Source organism: Daphnia pulex, chromosome 9 (genome assembly GCF_021134715.1).
Source record: "Daphnia pulex isolate KAP4 chromosome 9, ASM2113471v1".
Classification (NCBI taxonomy): Eukaryota; Metazoa; Arthropoda; class Branchiopoda; order Diplostraca; family Daphniidae; genus Daphnia; species Daphnia pulex.
In genome coordinates, this window is record NC_060025.1 from 1,524,985 (window position 1) to 1,543,109 (window position 18,125).

The 18,125-nt window shown below is 40.1% G+C and overlaps 7 protein-coding genes and 3 non-coding genes across 16 annotated transcripts; 2 read left to right on the forward strand and 8 right to left on the reverse strand.

Annotated features, from left to right (window-relative positions):
• Positions 1-227: 227 nt before the first annotated feature.
• Trnap-cgg lies at positions 228-299 on the reverse strand. Its single transcript has one exon. It is a non-coding gene; the product is annotated as a tRNA-Pro (tRNA).
• Positions 300-802: 503 nt separating this feature from the next.
• Trnap-agg lies at positions 803-874 on the reverse strand. The gene has a single exon. It is a non-coding gene; the product is annotated as a tRNA-Pro (tRNA).
• Positions 875-1,032: 158 nt separating this feature from the next.
• LOC124202238 (rho-related protein racA-like) lies at positions 1,033-2,888 on the reverse strand. 6 transcript variants are annotated; one of them, XM_046598538.1, is made up of 4 exons: positions 2,682-2,888; positions 1,715-2,592; positions 1,471-1,648; positions 1,033-1,323 (listed from the first exon to the last, which is right to left on the reverse strand). In XM_046598538.1, the coding sequence occupies exons 2-3, from the start codon at positions 2,531-2,533 to the stop codon at positions 1,493-1,495; spliced, it is 975 nt and encodes a 324-aa protein (XP_046454494.1). In that variant the 5' UTR covers positions 2,534-2,592; positions 2,682-2,888; the 3' UTR covers positions 1,033-1,323; positions 1,471-1,492. The 6 variants fall into 6 exon arrangements, with proteins under 6 accessions (XP_046454494.1, XP_046454493.1, XP_046454492.1 ...); XM_046598537.1 differs by having other exon boundaries at positions 1,703-2,592; positions 2,682-2,887; XM_046598536.1 differs by having other exon boundaries at positions 1,471-2,571; positions 2,682-2,887.
• Positions 2,889-3,694: 806 nt separating this feature from the next.
• On the reverse strand, positions 3,695-5,657 carry LOC124202237 (phosphate carrier protein, mitochondrial-like). Of its 2 annotated transcripts, none has more exons than XM_046598531.1 (7): positions 5,542-5,657; positions 5,284-5,406; positions 4,963-5,129; positions 4,831-4,905; positions 4,546-4,772; positions 4,370-4,483; positions 3,695-4,305 (listed from the first exon to the last, which is right to left on the reverse strand). In XM_046598531.1, the coding sequence occupies exons 2-7, from the start codon at positions 5,402-5,404 to the stop codon at positions 3,954-3,956; spliced, it is 1,056 nt and encodes a 351-aa protein (XP_046454487.1). In that variant the 5' UTR covers positions 5,405-5,406; positions 5,542-5,657; the 3' UTR covers positions 3,695-3,953. The 2 variants fall into 2 exon arrangements, with proteins under 2 accessions (XP_046454487.1, XP_046454488.1); XM_046598532.1 differs by having other exon boundaries at positions 5,497-5,567.
• Positions 5,658-6,183: 526 nt separating this feature from the next.
• Trnar-ucu lies at positions 6,184-6,295 on the reverse strand. Its single transcript has 2 exons — positions 6,259-6,295; positions 6,184-6,219 (listed from the first exon to the last, which is right to left on the reverse strand). It is a non-coding gene; the product is annotated as a tRNA-Arg (tRNA).
• Positions 6,296-6,451: 156 nt separating this feature from the next.
• Positions 6,452-9,645, reverse strand: LOC124202250 (U6 snRNA-associated Sm-like protein LSm2). Its single transcript, XM_046598553.1, has 5 exons — positions 9,542-9,645; positions 6,979-7,017; positions 6,845-6,912; positions 6,685-6,775; positions 6,452-6,620 (listed from the first exon to the last, which is right to left on the reverse strand). The coding sequence occupies exons 2-5, from the start codon at positions 6,979-6,981 to the stop codon at positions 6,495-6,497; spliced, it is 288 nt and encodes a 95-aa protein (XP_046454509.1). The 5' UTR covers positions 6,982-7,017; positions 9,542-9,645; the 3' UTR covers positions 6,452-6,494.
• A 119-nt stretch (positions 9,646-9,764) lies between these two features.
• On the forward strand, positions 9,765-10,814 carry LOC124202248 (proteasome subunit beta type-1-like). Its single transcript, XM_046598551.1, has 4 exons — positions 9,765-9,935; positions 10,001-10,190; positions 10,250-10,431; positions 10,508-10,814. The coding sequence occupies exons 1-4, from the start codon at positions 9,856-9,858 to the stop codon at positions 10,746-10,748; spliced, it is 693 nt and encodes a 230-aa protein (XP_046454507.1). The 5' UTR covers positions 9,765-9,855; the 3' UTR covers positions 10,749-10,814.
• Positions 10,815-10,821: 7 nt separating this feature from the next.
• Positions 10,822-11,847, reverse strand: LOC124202249 (endothelial differentiation-related factor 1-like). Its single transcript, XM_046598552.1, has 3 exons — positions 11,598-11,847; positions 11,352-11,512; positions 10,822-11,264 (listed from the first exon to the last, which is right to left on the reverse strand). The coding sequence occupies exons 1-3, from the start codon at positions 11,722-11,724 to the stop codon at positions 11,085-11,087; spliced, it is 468 nt and encodes a 155-aa protein (XP_046454508.1). The 5' UTR covers positions 11,725-11,847; the 3' UTR covers positions 10,822-11,084.
• A 204-nt stretch (positions 11,848-12,051) lies between these two features.
• On the forward strand, positions 12,052-16,075 carry LOC124202239 (RNA polymerase II-associated protein 1-like). Its single transcript, XM_046598539.1, has 6 exons — positions 12,052-13,070; positions 13,130-13,482; positions 13,545-14,690; positions 14,751-15,532; positions 15,600-15,765; positions 15,845-16,075. The coding sequence occupies exons 1-6, from the start codon at positions 12,140-12,142 to the stop codon at positions 16,034-16,036; spliced, it is 3,570 nt and encodes a 1,189-aa protein (XP_046454495.1). The 5' UTR covers positions 12,052-12,139; the 3' UTR covers positions 16,037-16,075.
• Positions 15,790-18,116, reverse strand: LOC124202244 (death domain-associated protein 6-like). Its single transcript, XM_046598544.1, has 7 exons — positions 17,792-18,116; positions 17,469-17,732; positions 17,328-17,413; positions 17,177-17,268; positions 16,957-17,106; positions 16,702-16,892; positions 15,790-16,640 (listed from the first exon to the last, which is right to left on the reverse strand). Exons 1-7 carry the CDS (start codon positions 17,981-17,983, stop codon positions 16,089-16,091), a joined length of 1,527 nt encoding a protein of 508 aa, XP_046454500.1. The 5' UTR covers positions 17,984-18,116; the 3' UTR covers positions 15,790-16,088.
• Between the last annotated feature and the right edge of the window lie 9 nt (positions 18,117-18,125).

The following is an 18,125-nucleotide window of genomic DNA, read 5'->3' on the forward strand; positions in this document are numbered from 1 at the left end:
CTTCAATCCATTGTTAAAGGCTAATGTTTAAAAAAGAAAGTCCGAACCAATTTAATCTGCACACTGTCAGCTGTCATATAAATAACCAGGTATGAAGCAGAATTTCAGCAACATGATTTAGAAGCAGCGTTGGGTCAAAGGACTGTTAAGAGCCAAGGTCATTAAAAAATTGCAGCATCATTTAGGAAAAATCAACGATTTCAAATTATTAAAAATTAATATCAGATGGGCTCGACCGGGATTTGAACCCGGGACCTCTCGCACCCGAAGCGAGAATCATACCCCTAGACCATCGAGCCTTACTTTTTTTAAAATTATCGATTTTAATAATAAAGATAAAAATAAGTAAAATTTTTATGTAAGAGTGAACCATACACAGGTGGTTATGATTGTTTAGTGTTACGTTCTCATCGCATTTTTGAAAGAAAGCAGTGAAAATAGAAATAGCAACAACAACAACAAAACTAATTCAAATGTAAGTGAATGTGCTTATGTCCCGAAGATGTCATACAAAACAGGTCGAAGACCTTACAAATGCATCAAGTTTTGCCAAGTGCTTTAATTTCTCCTCCCAATTCGTAACAGTCGTCAGTTGGGGATGGCGATATCAAATGAAAGAAAGGCCCCTGGCTGTAAGTAGACACGATATACACTTTCTACAGCCGGTTACTTTGTTCGGTCCTTCATCGATCAAGTCAAATAACCCAGCTAACATGACTGAATTAAAAAAAAAAAAAAAAAAACTAAAAAAACGAGTTTGATAATCAACGGTTACATTAAAAAGAAAAAAAAAAGGAACTTCGGGCTCGACCGGGATTTGAACCCGGGACCTCTCGCACCCTAAGCGAGAATCATACCCCTAGACCATCGAGCCGATGGAAAATGATGGAAAAAATCGCTTTAAAAACAAATGATTAATAAGATAAAAGCAATGATGATCGAACTTGACAAAGAGCGTTGAATGACGCCACATAAAATCCGCGAAATTTTAACAGTTATTGATCTATATCAGATTCAGTAAAAATCAGTACATCAAAAAGTAAAGTTGATCTTTCATTCTCTTGTAATTCTCATTGTTTACACCTGTGCTGACCGTCAGGATAAATAAAAAGAGGACAACTTTCCTTGGTACTGAAAATTCTCATTTTGATAGAATTTCTCATCACTTGAAGAAATTTTACCACGACGTTGCTTGTTTACATCAGACCATTTAAAATTATCATAAACAAACTGAAAACGGTTTCCATTACCAGTATAATCAAACGAATACAATTCCATAGTCCTGGGTTCCAAAGAAACTCACGATTTAATTGTTCAATAGGTCTATAAAATAAAATAAAATAAAAATTACACGATAAGTCATTACTTCTTACAGTGTACAGATGGCTTTGATTAACTTGAAACAAAATTTAAAAAAAAGGAAAACCATAAAACTTTAATAGAAAACAGATAAACAGGAAATTTCCATACCTTGGTGTTGTTTGAAATCAGATTAAATGCGCGGTCCGGCGATACGTTGGGTAACCAGCATGCACAATTCAGGGTGAGCCTTCATGAAATCTAACCACTCCGGCTGATAACAAACCTTGCGGCTATGTTTAACAAAATAATCCATGGAATCTTCAAACAGTTTCGGGATCGAGTGTAACTGAGAAAATATTAGGTTACTAGTGGCACTTTCGAATGTCTTGTGCAGGATTACCATTACACCTACACACACTGTTTTTAGAGCCTCGACGTCATACTTATCGGCAGCCGCAAAAAGATGTTGATAATGAATGATGTTCTCCATCAAACCGACCTTTAGTTCGGGACTACCTCCAGAATACAAATAGTGAAGCAGCTGTTTAAAGATGTCAATTTCAATATCGTCGATAGCCACTTTTCTCATTGTCGATTCCAAGAATCCCGAAGAGAACATGACTGAGAACACAGGGCTGCCAGCAGATAAAATTGCAACGTGGGCACCAATTGACTGTCCACATTTGAATTTGAATTCGACGTCACATAACTGTTGAGATAGAAACAACTTGGCTAGTCCACCGGAAATGTTCCCGAAATCCATCGATAACGTGATAGTGTCATATCTTTTTACGTTAGAGGGTAAAGGGAACATACGAAACCAAACGCCCTGACTTTTCTTGAAAAGAATTGTTTCTTCCAAAGTGTTGTTGTAATCGATCCACATGTGGTGAGGACTATTAAAGCCTGTTTCCGACACACTGGAATCCAGCTTTTGACGCTTTGATGAGTTCACTTCACTCGATTCACTATCATTATCGTGTTCACTATTTTCATTGGAAGGGATCTCTCTGACATAAATAGCAGTTGTTGCTATGTTGGGCTCGGAATTAGTTTTGATGAAAAAGAATTTGTAACAGAAGAAGAATTTTCGGCTTGATTGAGATCCACAAAGTTGAAATGCTATGTGAAAGAAGCCATCTTCATCCTTCGTTGTAGTTGAGTCATCAAATATAAAGCGAACGCGGAAAAATCCATTGCGAACTTCTCGCACTTCAACAGACGATGCCATGACTGTATCCACCACGTGTTCAACGACCCAGTCAGCAACTATAAAACATATAAAGGCTACTACACGTAAGAGAAAAATTTGATAGTTTAATTGGTTTTCAATGCTTGCTCACCAATCACTACTTTGAGTACTTATCAATTTTACTAACCTTAAAACCCCGTTGCACGAAATATAACGAACCTTGACTGCTTCAGTGATTCTACTCTACTGACCACGTCAACAGTGAACTACTGGGTTGGCTGCTACTGGTGAATCGTGGAAACTGCGGAATCACTAACTCCGCCCCTAAAAAGGGGAGCTAACTCGCGTGGAACTTGGAAGTCCGCTAGTTGGTTTGGCAAATGGCTAGCGTTTAGTTCAATAAAGTTTACTTCGTGAGATGAAATACCGTGGAATTAATCCATTAGCGTGTATGACATGTGTGACTTAGTAAATATTTACGTAAGAGAAAATCGTTAATTCCACGGTATTCCTTTCCACGAATTACCATCCAGCAACTGTGTTCCCGCGAGTTTTTTTTTTTTTTTGTGAAATGGCGATTTTGTCTGACAAAAAACATTTAATTTTACAATTGCTGTCCTAGAAATGCTTATCGATTAACGCTGACATTAACATCGAAGGCAAACCGATTTGATACCAGTGACCACAAAGAGCTCAAGACTATATCCTAGCTTGGACATGCAAGAATATCGCTTTTCAGTTTACGTAGCTAAGATGCGCAAAATGAAAAAAAAAAGCAAAAAGACATGACTTACTATCAATTCAATTGGGTAAGTGATGCATACCGTCGACAACGTTTAGTTAATAAGCTGCTTTGATTATATCCAGTTATGCTATTAAGTTCTCGCCATTCTTAGATATTAAATAGATCAAAAGCTCAACCGACATCCTGGAACTATCACAGGGTTTACTGCTTAATTACCTACCTACCTACCTACCTAATAAACCTACCAGATAAATTGTAAACCGTGTAGAACATGTGACATTAAGAAGAGAGTAACTGTTTTTAACTTATCATTATCTTACGTTAATCTCGAACCTACTTGCCACGCTGCATCTTGACGAATTTCTAATACTTTAGTCTTAACTATAGTATGCTTGACCAAATAACGAAATGTAGTATTAAACTTAAATTGCAATAAGGCAGCTAAAAACGCAGTATTTCGTAATCTACAGATATTTATTATCGTTGCACTGCAGCCAATCGTCGCTTCACGTTTATCGACGATGCCTTACACCGGAGAGCTACATTGCCGAATGCCCTGGTTGGTAAAATGATATTTCTCATCCAAAAACGGAAAAATAATCAGGACCAATCAATTTTTAACTGATGGCAAAACTATTTAATGTGGGCTTGTACGAACGGTGGGATGTTGAACCGTCAAATAAAAATAATGTGAATTTAAGATACACAGTTCTTCTAATGCTGGGCTGCAGCTAATTTTGCTTTCAAGGATTCTGGCATCTCTGGTGGGGGTGGGCGGGGAAGACCGAGCCAGACTTTCACAGCATCATAGATGAACCATTGGGCAGCGGTAAGTGTACCAATCATAATGATCCTGGGCGTCAATCCTTGCCAAACTCCCATGAGGCCAAGCTTCTTCAAGGTCTCGCCGGCAGTGGAACCCTTGGCGGCATTCATCTTTGATACTACAGTATCAGCAGGGTGGGACACAATAGCGCAGAAAACACCAGCAATGTAACCTGCAGCAAAAGTGACCACAAGCTGTTCACCCTTAGTGCACTGATCACGGGGCTTGGGAACAACATGTCTAAGATTGAAAAGAAACTTGATTAATAATCAAAAATGGAAGAAAACAACTATTTTACTCTTACTTGTACAGAAGCTCAACAGTCTTCTCAAAGCAAGCAAACTTCATCATGGTGTAAGGGATCTGTCGCATCCATAGGGGGACAAGACTCTTGTAAAATCCATTCAGTCCCTCTTGTCTGAAATATTCATAAAGTTGAATTAAAACACAACTAAAAATGGTCATTTAATAGTGACTTACTGGTAGATAAGAGGTGCACCAGCCCTCAATGTGGCAGGGAAACCAGGCATGGTCTGAATTCGCACTTTGCAAGCTTCCATTGGGCTCAAAGCAATATCAGCAAAGAACTCAGCGGAGGCAGATGCAGCCAAGTACAGACCAGTTCTGTAGACATAAGCATTTTCTTCTCCCAAAGCATTGGCATAGACGATCTTGAAAGCTTCATAAAATCCAAACTTGCAGACTCCCTAATAAAAATTAAGTTTTTTGAAAGCTGCTTAAACTGGGCTTGCAAAATTGGATTACCTGAGCTGAATAACCAATAGCAGTTGGGGCCCAGCCTCGGACAAGCCCTCTCATGCCCTCCTCAGCAACAGAGACCTGCAGAACATTCCACATTAAGAATTTCTTCAGACGTGGGAAATAAAATGTAAATACCTTGAATCCAGTAACGATTGACTTGTACTTTGCTGGGTTGGTCTGAATTCTGCACTTCACCATGTCCAAAGGAGTGACCAATGTGTGTGTGATACCACAGGACAAAAGTCCTCCAACACCACACAGGGCGTAGTATTTGGAACTACCATATTCACAGCTGTAGGTTTCTAGATAAAAAGGAATTTTTACTCATCATAACTAATAAATTTTCTATGTGACCGAAAGTGCAACTTAGCTGCACTTTCACTCACAAATATACACTTATACAGCACATAGAATTACGGCTTAGTTTAAGAGTGAAAAAAAAAAAAGGGAATTTACCTGCAGCAGCGGCAGCAATGGTCCTGTTGGCTACCAACTGGTTATCGGTAGTCATCTTTGCCTCGCAATTAGCACTGGTAAGGAAAGGACTTTTCTTTGCGGCTTCCCACAGAGAATTCATTGCTAGAAACAAACGCCAATAAACAATAAAACAGTTAAAATTTTAATAAATTGTGAATCTAACACAAAATATCTTATAGATCGGTGACCTACAAAGTAAGAATTGTACAAAAACCGGTAGAGAGAAAGAAAACTCACCTCCGACTTTAATGGCGGTCGTGATGAAGAGGACGAGAAGGGCCGACTAGTGCTACGTTGCCGTCTAGCACGAGATAAAGCAGCCGGTTGCCGGTTTTTCTCAGCTGACAATCTTGATCAGCTGATGAGGAAAAAAGTTAAACCAAAAAGAATTTCTCTTCACTCAAAAGTCAAAACCAATATTGAAAAAATGAATATGCAAAATGATAGAACCAAAATTGTGGAAAATACTAATCATTATTTCGCCCATGATAACTTACTTGCCTGCCGGACGAAAATACGTCATATTTTTTGGCACCAAAACATCAAAAACACAAACAACTAATTATGATTTCCATAACAAGGGGATAGCGGTTTGCTCACCTATAAAAAACCTAGATTGGACGGACGAGAGAATATTTTTCAAAAAGTATTGACTACATTTTTTGTCAATAACTCCTAAACGGATTAAATTGAAATTTGGCTCTCGGCCAATCAGCAACAGTTTCCCACAAGCGGGAAGTCACGTGATTTGCAATTGCGTCGCAATTATTACCCTCCGTTCCTCGCCAAAAGTCCCATTTTTTAACTCCAAAATTGCATTTTTACTAATATGTAAATTCTATTATTGAAATTTGATCAGAAAATTGTACGAAAAAGTTGTGATCGTGGCGAGACTCGAACTCGCAATCTCTGGATAGCTACCGTGATCCATTGTTCCTTTAAAATACCACATCATAGAAGTCCAGCGCCTTATCCATTAGGCCACACGACCGGTTGCAAAACAGAATTGATGGAACTTGTACACCTTGAATTTTAATATTTTCTATATCCACATATACACCATCTTTCAATCTCAATTAATTATTTGCCTTTGAACTGTGTGCATTTAAGCAATTGATTAATAAAATATTTCACCAACCAGAAGAGATTATGGAAAAAAACACATGTATTACATATCAAAATCTGACAATTTAGTGTTTTGAGTGCTGGGATTCCTTTCGGGCAGCATCTTGCAAAAGCTGGTGATCAACTTCTTCAGGTGGTAGTTGAACGTATCTCACTACAGAGCCACGAATGAAACAGTTTTTCACTGAAAGCTTTAAATTGAAAATATACCTATATATCAGTATCAATCATGTAAACTTTTTTATGATTTCTTACCATATGAGGATATTTATCAGGGTCAGTTATGCTGATGTCTGTCAGTTTAATGTTGAGGTATTGGTCTACAGAATGCAAAGTTCCACATATGCTGAAATTGTAACAAACCATTAGTCTTTTTCATGAGAATAGAATCATCTAATAAAATGTTATCTCATACCTCAAATCATTTTTAAGTTCGACGACTACATCTTTGCCAACCAGCGATTTGAAAAACGAGTAGAACAACTAAAAATTGTAAACAAAGCTGCAAGGTTATTGCGTTATTATAAATACAGTATTTACAAATTTTACCATTTTATTATCAACACCAAAAAAAACTTGGAATTTAATTTGTAAATTGTTCGAGCGAGCTTTAGCTCGCGATGAGCAATTTGGATTGTTGGGGGAATGGAGTGAAGACATTGACTGTGTGCGACCTCTATATTTCAGCTGCTTCTCAGCAAACAAAAGAACAACAAAAACGGGGGATAGGTGAGAGATGGCGCTCAGGTGGGCGGACCTTTCCCTTAGACACATCAGAATTGGAAGCAAAAACAAACTGTGGATCTGGCTTAACGGAAAATGTGTAAGGTGATCCATGGTTCAAATGGCCTATTTGTTGTTGTTGTTCTGATCGCCTTTATTGGCGGGATTGGGTGAGCCACGGTCGAAATTGGATCTGCGGCTATCATTGTTGTATCTAGCAAAAAGATAGAAGGAAAGAGGAATTAGTGGGCCGTCAATAATCAGATGCTGCACCTAATTCAAGTTAAATAATATAATGATAACGGGAATGAAGTGGGCGGGATGGGTGGTTAGAAGACAGTCAATGTCTTCACTCCATTCCCCCAACAATCCAAATTGCTCATCGCGAGCTAAAGCTCGCTCGAACAATTTACAAATTGTCGGTAAATTCGTTCGACATTGACTGTGTCTTTAAAGCAAGATATAATCAGATATAATAAGATATAAGATAAGACCCCCTGATGGTCGACAGTTACCAACGCCTGATTGAAAATTGGAGCTCGTGGGAGCCCTGCTGGACTGTGTAACATGGATGCGCCACCAAATCGGCATTTCGTCTAAAAAGGCGTCAATACTCTTTCATACGAATAGTTGTCGGAGGGTTCCTTCCCACCGTGCTGCAGCTCTTGCTGGAATGAAAATTAACAAGGAAAAGCTAATACCTCCTTGACGCCAGACAACAGAGAGTTGTGGTTCCGTTGCTTACACCAACTGCTCCAAGCGACCTCAGCGGACTGGTATGCAGGGTGCGTATTCGATCGAATTGCTCCCAGTATGAGCTCGATAATTTCCTTCGGAAAGGTTCGTTCTTCCAGACAACTCCGGAGAACCACCGAGCGATAAAACAGATGGATTCGTTCCTGTCAATGGATGACCCTCCCCCAACGGGGAGATCAGCCTACTTGGATGGGAAGAGAAGGAGCGGAATTTCCGTTGCTAGCTCTATCAGGGACGGGAGGTCAGTGGTGTTGCTAGGGCAATCTCGGCTAGTTTCCTAGTCCTTATTCGTTTCATACTGCCCCCCTCCCTTCTTTAAAAAGGATGCATCCGACGCCCTGGACAAATCCGTCGTCGGGAAAACTGAGCGGACGGCCAGATGTAAAATCTGCCTTTGAAACCACCCAAGAAGGATTTCTAAGAGCCTCTTGTAAACGTGCCGAAAGCGTAAATTGCTCTCTTGACCTGATCAGATGATCATCCGGTTTGGAATCTAAGGGGATCCGAAGAGCACGGAAGTGTGCTGGGGCAATTCTATACCCGTGCGCCGAGATTAAAATCTCATCCCAATAAAGTTCGAGGCGAAGGTCGTTCTTCCGCAGGAAGGTTACCACTCCCCTTGCTAGTCTGGTGAACGCCCATCACATTGAGTTTAAAACGAAGGAGGGGGGGGGCACGAATTCGAAGAAAACGCCCCCATTTAAACTGAAGGAATTTCAAAAGGCCGAGATCCTTTAAAATTGGAATAGCGACCGCCTGAAGATGAAGGGGGGTGGCTGAAATCGCGACTCGATTGGCGTTGATCATGACCACCTTTAGATCCGGGCGCGCGAGGGGCTCCCGCGTTTTCGAGAGCGTTCAGAGTTTTCACTTGCTCGACCAGGGCCTGGGTGAACTTCGGACCGAAGAGGTGTTCTCCACCCGTTGGCAGGACAGCTTTGTCGTCTAGCAGTCCAATATTCTGCGGGTAGATTTGGGCCAGAATGTTGCGGCGTCGCGCGTTCGTGATGTCGTGGTACACCACCGCCCAGAGCTTCAGAGCTGTTTTGACCGCCTTGGCGTCGGCTCGGGATTTCTTCTTTTTCTTGAGCCGACTTGCTAGAAACATGATGGGCTTGACTAAGTCAAGGATCTTGAAGGTTTGATTTCTGTAGATTTTCTCGATTGGGTCGATGTTGACCTTGGCTGCCGAAGATGACTTAACTGCCTTCAGCCGGATGTAGAATGCATCATCTAGATTGGGGTTGATCAGCAGGTCGGCGTTCTTCTTTAGCTTGGGTCTAAAGGCCTCTCTAGCACTTTTCGCTCGAGTGTCATCTAAACCCGATACGACCCAGTCGGCCAAACTAGCTGACTTTTCACTTGAGAGACGAAATTTCTTTACGCCTCCTCTTCTTGATGAGTCGGAGCCTGAACTACTAGAATTTGAGCTAGAATCGCTTGACTGTTCGGGATCCGACATGATGTTTGCACAACGAGAGCGAAAAGAGATCTGATGTGTCTAAGGGAAAGGTCCGCCCACCTGAGCGCCATCTCTCACCTATCCCCCGTTTTTGTTGTTCTTTTGTTTGCTGAGAAGCAGCTGAAATATAGAGGTCGCACACAGTCAATGTCGAACGAATTTACCGACAATTTAAGAAGATCAATGAAGCAGACGGCCGTTGTACGAACCTATGCCGGAATACGTTGCAAGATTCATAAATATTTCGGGAAAAAATGTTTGTTTTCACCATACGTTAACATTATAATTGAATTAAAAAATAAATAATTAGACTAATCTTTGTGTCAGAATACATTTTCTAAAATTAATTTCACGATTAAGTACAAAAAAAGGCAACCGTACATCAGCAGCCGAACAGTGTATTTCGAAGTCATTCGTCTATGCGAGCGTTGCAAGTCATCGACAAGCGACTGTCAAGTTAAAAGATTCAATTGTAATACAGCATTATGTTTGGACAAGTAATTCTCAATGATGATCTTCCTGGAGCTAAGCAACATCATTGGAGCCCTTACACAGACAATGGAGGGTAAAGACTTTTATCATTGGAAACTATTATTTGGACTAACTTTTGCCATTTGACGTCGTCAACAGAACTATTGTGGCCGTAGCCGGAGAAGATTTTGCCATCATAGCTTCGGATACTCGTCTGATTCAAGGCTACTCGATCCTATCCCGAGAACAAACAAAGCTCTTTAAGTTGTCAGAACAAACAGTTCTTGGAGTCTCTGGATGCTGGTGTGACGTACTCACATTTACTAGAACGCTTGAGGCTCGCATGAAGGTGAATTTCATTGACACACATTACAAGGAAGTTTTAATTGCTTAAAAATATATTTTTAGATGTACCTCCATGAACATCTGAAGCCCATGTCCACTCCAGCTGTAGCTCAGTTGGTCTCTACTATGCTATACCACAAGCGCTTTTTCCCCTACTATGTTTCCAATATTGTTGCTGGCCTTGATCAAGATGGAAAGGGTACCTTGTACTCGTATGATCCTGTTGGACATTGTGAAAAAAACAGGTATTTTTCATTTTTATTATTTAACTTAAAAGATAATGGATAATGTATTTTGTGTGTGTGTGTGTTTATAACAAAGGTATCGGGCTGGTGGAGCAGCTGGTGCAATGCTTCAGCCACTTCTTGACAATCAAGTTGGCTTGAAGAACATGAAAGGAGAATTGCTTCCCAATATTACCAAGGAAAAAGCACTCATGGTCATTAAGGATTCATTCATTTCCGCTGCTGAGCGTGATACTTCCACCGGTGACGGTGTCATCATCAATATTATCACTAAAGCGGGAATTGAAGTGATGCACTTCCCATTGCGTAAAGATTAATTGGGGAAATTTTGTAAGGATTTTGCTCTTGTTGCTCTGGAGATCCAATACATTCATTATACTTTCCATTTTGTTACTTGCAAAGAACTGGTGTATTATTTTGACATAGAAATCAGTTATGTAACAGACAGAAGTTGTGATCCAACCATAGAACAATGGTCTGTGAGATGCATAACTGCAGTGCAGTATCAAGACTTAACTGCTTAGGGGGTTTGTCTGTTCATTTTTGTCAAAAATAATCCATATTAACCATATTATCCCTCCCCACAAAAGATTCTCTTGCTTCAAAAGAAAAAACAAAATTTGAAAAATGGTCTCACAGAATCATACTGGCTTTTATTTCTTCTTGGCAGGAGCAGCTGCTACCTTGGGAGCAGGAGGTTCTAGTGGTTGCCCCTTGTCCTTGCCCCGAAGTTTAATTCCAATAGCTCTCTCAATTTTCCCAAGAATTTGTTGATTGGGGATTCCACGTCCTGCTTCATAATCTGTTATTACTTGAGGTTTCTCATTGATTTTCTGGAATAAAAATAATAATGAATTAATAATAATATGAAAACTGAAAACAGAAAAGTAACATATAAATGAAAAGAGAAATATGCATACAGTAGCAAGATCTTTCTGGGTGAAACCCTTATCTTGACGTCCTTTCTGAATCAACTTTGCTACATCCATAGACAGTGAGGCATGCTTCAATTCTTCACTTTCTTGATCCAGCTTGGCTGTGTTGAGGGTTGTTCCAGTATGCTTATTCGTAGCTGCCCCATCTAGAAAACCAATGATAAATAAATAACAATTCAAAATAACACAGTTCCATGATAGATCTATGTCTGATGGGTAAAAAGTATTTACATTTAGTGACTGTTTCCACTTCAAGTCCTTGTCGCCTTGCCGCATTCACGACCTTATCAGATGTAGCTGAGGCTCCCTTTGGTACCCTTTTCTTAATAATGACGGGCTCCCATTGATTATCACTCATTTTGGTAAAGTGCAATTTTACACTACTGGATTCAAACAAGACGTATAGTTTACTACTCAATGCCTGCGCATCCACGAGGGTATGGTTGACGTGAGCCTTCCGATTTCTAGAGAAATCTGAAGCAGAATAACAAATGGGAGGAGCTTGATCCAGATCAGAAAGAACATAAAACATCAACTCAAATATTTTGTTTAAAATTATTAAATTATTTTTTCTATAATTTTTAAAATAAAAAAAATTTACTAAAATATGCAAATGTATTTTTTCGAAAATAAATCAATTTCGTTAAAAAAGCTAATAATCGATTTATCCTAGCTCCGCCTTCTTTAGGGTTGTCTGCTTAAAAAGTTTAAAAGTTGTGATTATTTTGGACACCGTAGATTTATCATATGTGTTTGACTTACATCCATAAAGAATGACGGCAAGACCAAAGTTAACTTGTGAAGAAGACGAGCTGATGGAGATGCAGGAGGCATTTAGATCGGGAAGACTGGAAAACTCTAGTACATCGGAAATCATTAAGGCACCTAGAGCTAATTCAAATGAGGAGAAGAAGTCCATGTTTGCCCAAAGACGAGAAATGGCTGATAAAATGAAGGAAAAACAATTTCATTTTCAACTTCCAAAAGTACAGGTATTAAGGGATGTAGTTGAAAAATGTGAAATTCAAGAGAGGAAAGTAGAAGATCTCAAAAGAGAAAATCCCTTTCCTGAAGTTTTTCAAAGAACAAAATCCCTTAAAGCTTCAGGATCTGGAAGTATCTTTGCCCAACAACTGAGGAAAGCAAAAATGGTAAGAGAAGAAGCTGCAGAAAATCCTCCTGTTAAATTGCCACCCTTTCCAAATCAAAGCAGCACAATTGCACAAGCCGTTTTAGGAGAAACCGAGGCAACAAAAATCCACCAGGAAAATCTACAAAAACTATCATCCATGACTAAGGAAGATATTCTCAGAGAGCAACAGCAGTTGTTACAAAATTTGGACCCAAAACTTGTTGCACTTTTGAAGAACAAAAAGCAAGCAGCTCTCAATTCAAAACAAGTTGTTGTAGAGGCAAAACCAGTAGACCAAACTATGGAAGAAGTTGAACCTGAAGTAGAAGAAGTTCAAGAGTTAAAAAATTCAAAATGGGTACACATGGATCGTGTAGAGAAGGAAAAGGTTCGGTGGATGTCATCTTTACCTCCCATCAAAGAGATTTCCGGAGAAAGCTTTCAAGCCCGATTCGACTTTCAAGGCCATCTCCTTCCAGCCAATGTTGATTTTCCGGTTACTTCAGCCCTCCACCACCATGGCGAGGAACCTGAGAGAGCTGGATATTCCATCAATGAACTAATGCTGCTAAGTATGATGAGCAGCAATACTTGACAAAATTGGAAACTCAACCAACTTTTTAAATTGTAGGTCGTAGCAGCAAAATGCAACAAAGAGTATTAGCGTTGAATACTATCGCCAGTGTGTTGGAAAACACTCGATTAGGACTGTATGACTCATGTTTTGAATCTCCCCTAATCCCTACTTTGCTGGACAATGGGATCTTGCTGTTATTACGGTTTTGTATGGATGACAGCGCCCCATCAGTTGTCGTCGCATCCCTGGTCGCTTTTTCGCGTTTGCTTTCTAGCCCGTTTGACGAAACCTGCCTTGAACGCTGCAACATTTGGCACGGTGGGGAAAAGCAACCAAATTTGTGTAGTCGCATCGAAATGGATCCTACAGACCAGGAGCAAGAACCTGAAATGAAAGACAACGAAATGGTAGCTTAAACTGTTTTCTATTTAATGTAGGTTTTCTCATACTAATTATTGTTTTCTCCAAGATTCGAGTAGATGTAATCAAAGCTTGCTTACGAATGGATGTACCTTGGAGGATTCGTTACATTTTGGAAGAAATTCGTCCAGAAGCACGTGCTGTGGTTGCTGCGCTCGAGATTCTTACTAGAATGGCCCGGCATTCTCCTGCTGTTGCTCAGTCTATCCTCGATTGCCCTCGTTTAATGGACACAATCTTCCGTTGCTTCTTACCTAAAGATTGGGCATCGCTCAATACGAGTCAAGACCAAACGGAAGAAATAGATAACTTGTATGGTTCACCTGTCCGCCAAGTACTTCGCCTGGCTCGCGTGATTGCATCGTGGAATCCAGAACTTGCCATCACACTCGTCACTAAATATTCAATTTTGGAGTCGATAAAAATCTACGTGGCGATGGACACGATTGAACTGAAGTTGCCGTCCCAGGAAGCTCTTCTGCTGGTTTTGGATTGCTATCACACTTGGCGCACTCTCCTTCAACAGGGCATCGGCATGCAATCCTTCCTGGAGTTTTATCCGGTTTGGTTTCCTCAACTGCAATATTATCAGTCTTCAATCTCGATGGATTCTGGAACCAGCAACAATAGCAACGCCCGCTTCAGTCATCATTTGGGCGCATCCATGCTACTTTTGATGGAAGCACTTTTGAGCACATGCTGTAATTCAGGAAGCTGCTCCGGGAACTGCTCGGGGAACCATAAGCATTTGCACATCAAAGAGATTGGCGGTTTAAGAGAAGCTGTAGAGATGTGCGTCGCCAAATGGGCCTGGCAGCTACGCAAACTTACATATCCTGTTCCAGATTCAGCCGGATGTCTACTAGCCGCTGGAATTCATCTCTTAGCTACCTTTTACACACACTGGATCGACCCTCAAGCTCCGCTTTTACTGGATAAACTCTGTTCGAATCACATCCTTCCTCTGCTTCATTCAGGACCAATGCAAGAGCTTGCCAAATCGCTAGTTAATCATAGCAATCTTGCATCCACTCTAGAGTCCTGCTCAAGATATCCAGAATCTCTCCCATCCGTCAATGCCACAGCACTTGGAGGAGAATTGATCCCGATAATGGCCTCCTCTAGTCCGTTTCCTTTGATCGCGTCCATTTTTCGGATCCTGAGGATTTGGAAGGTTAAAAGTTCATCTACCCAGGTTAGTAAGCTATTGCTTGTTAAAGGTACACAATACTAATAATTCTTTTCAACATCTCAGACTATTGATTTGAAGTTACCCAACTCGTATTTCGATTACCTGGAGAAATTGAATCGATCACCGTCCGCCTTGTCTGGTAACTGGTTCACACGTTACGAACTTCATTTCCTTCATGAATTCTTGATGATCGGAGCTGAGTGGGCTGTATTTACTCCCGATCAAGCACAAGTCGCACACCAAGTAGCCTTAACCGCAATAACAAGTCTCGGTCCTGGAGCGGAAGCCATTGTTGTGAATTGGATTAGTCGTCTGATATTTCATCCCGAGTTTATTCAACGAGGTTGTGACCTGGAGACAAATTTAGAACAGCTACAGATCAACGAGACCACAAAATCTTTGCTATCGAAAACCGTAAACGAATTAAGTCAGGTGGCAAAGTTTTACAGCAGTCATCTGTTTCCCGGAACATTAACCGGAGATTCTTCTACCGCGTTGACGCTTGAACATCGTCAAGTCCTTCCAGCTGATTGGATCTACTTACCTTTGGTGATGCTGTACCAAAAAGATCTCGAAAAGCCACTGGAAGACAATGGATTGGTTTCACAAACGGCCTTGTATTCGTTGCAAGCCGTTTACGTTCTTCTGTCTCTTCGACCTACTTGGTTCTTCCGCATTCAACCGGCAGAGCATTATGCGCGATTGGCCTGCACTTTTATGGCAGGGAATGACCTTTTCCTAGAAAAAAGCATCTGTGATTACATGTGGCCTATCTTACGGAAACTGGCTGTTCAACACTTGGATTTCAGTCGTCCCGTTGCTGGGGTGGATGATTTTATAGACCTGTAAGTATTCTCGTTAAAAAACAATTTTTTTTAAATGAGCATAAATGGATTGGAATCTCGTTTTCAGATACGATCGCTTGATCAATCAGTTTGAAGCAGTTTCTTACGGTAGTCCACTCTTTGCCGCTTTCGTTCTATTGCCAATACAACAGCAGCAGCCTGTCCGTTTTCGCACGAAACTTTGGTGTGAACATTCAAACGCTCTCCGCATCCTTACATTGGACGATCAACAGGTATTTTTCGGGAGAAGGATACAATTGTGCAAACAAACATGAATTTTATTGATTTCATTTTATCTTTTTCGTGGTGCAGATGTTGGATTCGTTGGACCGATGGAAATACCCTATTGAAACAGATGAAGTATTGCTACTGAAGTATGCGTCTTCCATAAGATCTGGTTTAATAACCAGCGAGAGGAACTCCGTTCTTTTCAAAATAGCAACTCATCACATCAAACATTATGTTGAACGAAATCCAGTCGCTCTCGATAAATTTAATTTTTGAAAATTTGGTGGAATAATACAGAAAATGACGGCACAGGAACTCCATAAATGTTTCAATCTGATAAAACGATGACATCATCATCGTCGTAGGGCTTAATAGGAGCTCTTCGTTTAGGCGATAATTTGACAATGGTTTCAGGACCTTTTCGTTTTAGAGCTCGCAGCAATGGATTGCGACCGCTTACAATAGATTCACGATTAGTAACTGTAGTAACTTGAATGGTCTCACTCGAGGGATTGCTTTCGGGGGATGATGTCAAGAGCTCAACCTTTGGTTTCACGTCCAGTTCAAGTTCAGTCAAAAAACCATTTTTTGAAGGTTCTGAAAGTTCGATTTTCTGAACTACGTCCGGTTCCGACAAGGGAGTTTTTGTACTATTTGTCAATGGGCAAGCGAGTTGGTCGATTTCAGAATCCTCAGCTCCTGACGGTAATAAAGAACTCTTGGAATCTTCAATTTCAATAAGCAAATTGTCGTCGTCGTCCAAGTCTCCCATTTCTTCGTCTTCTTCTTCTTCGTCATCGCCATCGTCGTCATCATCATTAGAGTCCTTGCTCTCTTCTTCACCACGCGTTTCTTGTTTTAAAACATAGCTTTCCATCAACTGAAATATACACAAATTGTAGATTATTAAGACTTCAAAAAGCTCTTAAAATTAAACTTACTTCATCAAGACGCTTTGAGGCTAACTTCTGATTGTTTGCAAGCTTTTCACTCAAATCAGGGTCCATAGCGGCCGGATCATTGGCTTCGTCTACATCGATGTCGTCGGTAAGATGGCAACCAAAAGTTGATTCAAAATCTTCAATGCGTCGTTTTTTCAGCTTACCGCCAACCTCCTCGAAAACCTCCCTTGCTGATTATTGAAAAATTGTGTTACTAAAATTTCGATAATGTTGTGGGCATGTACGATATCATACTCATTCTCGAGACATTTTCTTCAGACATATGCAGACCGGCTTGTTCATTGGTTTCGGAAATGATTTCAAGAATATCCTTAAAATCGGGAAATTCGTCGGTTTTTCTCAGATATCTCGATATATTTCGGTTGATCTCTGGATACCTAGTACCTGCCAGAAGTCATTCAGATAAATTAATAACTTACGAATTTAATGTACGTAATTACAAAATGTAACCAACCTTGATATTCTATTTTTGGTTTGGGGTCGTTCTTGTTGTATCCGACAATATCACAGAGCTTTCCGTACACAAAGGCAAACCGTTTTTTGTACCTTGAATTTTGAAAATTTGTAAGTATAAGTTATATTACAAGGAAGTTTAAATGAAGAACCTGCATTCCAGCACATAATTTGAATTTTCTTCAGCATCCAAATCAACATCTTGTGATGTCAGTTCCTTTATTTTTTCATCTAGTTTCTATTAAAACCAAATTATTGAGGGCTGCTTTGATAAATGTTTACTTTTTCGTTACCTCTAGATAGCTTTCCAGTTTTTTTATGTGAGCTTGTTTCTTACTAGCTGTTTTAGCACTACAGCTTTTAAAATAACTCAGTAGCTCTTGAATGATGATGTATATATCGCTGTTGTTTATTTGTGAAGACAATCTGCTCATTTCAGAGGTAAATTTTTTTGTTTTCCGGCACTCTTTCTCAACTTTACCATAGTGTTTTTTAAGCTTTTCAATGATTGGCTCATCGCCAGGAATTTTCAAATGAGGTGTGCATGCTGTAATAAACTATACGAAGATGCATATAAAGCCTTTTATGAAAAGAACACATCATGAGTAAAAGATACCTGTTCCAACAATAGTGATTCACATGCATCACTATTTCCATTCGTGTTAGTTTCTGGTGCTCCGTTTGCACTAGAGGATGCGTTTTCACTAAAGATTTCAGTCGTGTTTGTCGACTTCTGTTCAACACATGCTTCAACAAGTTCAACAAAACAAACTTTACTTTCATTCACATTAGGTGATGGATCTTCCATTCTCTATCAAAATTTGAACTTTTAAAAAATGTTTGCACTTTGCCTCCTCACACCAACAGATAGTGTGTTGAATTCAAAAGAAGTCCAACATACCGTATGGAGCAGACGACAATAGCCTCTGGTAGAGGACGCCACCACCCCC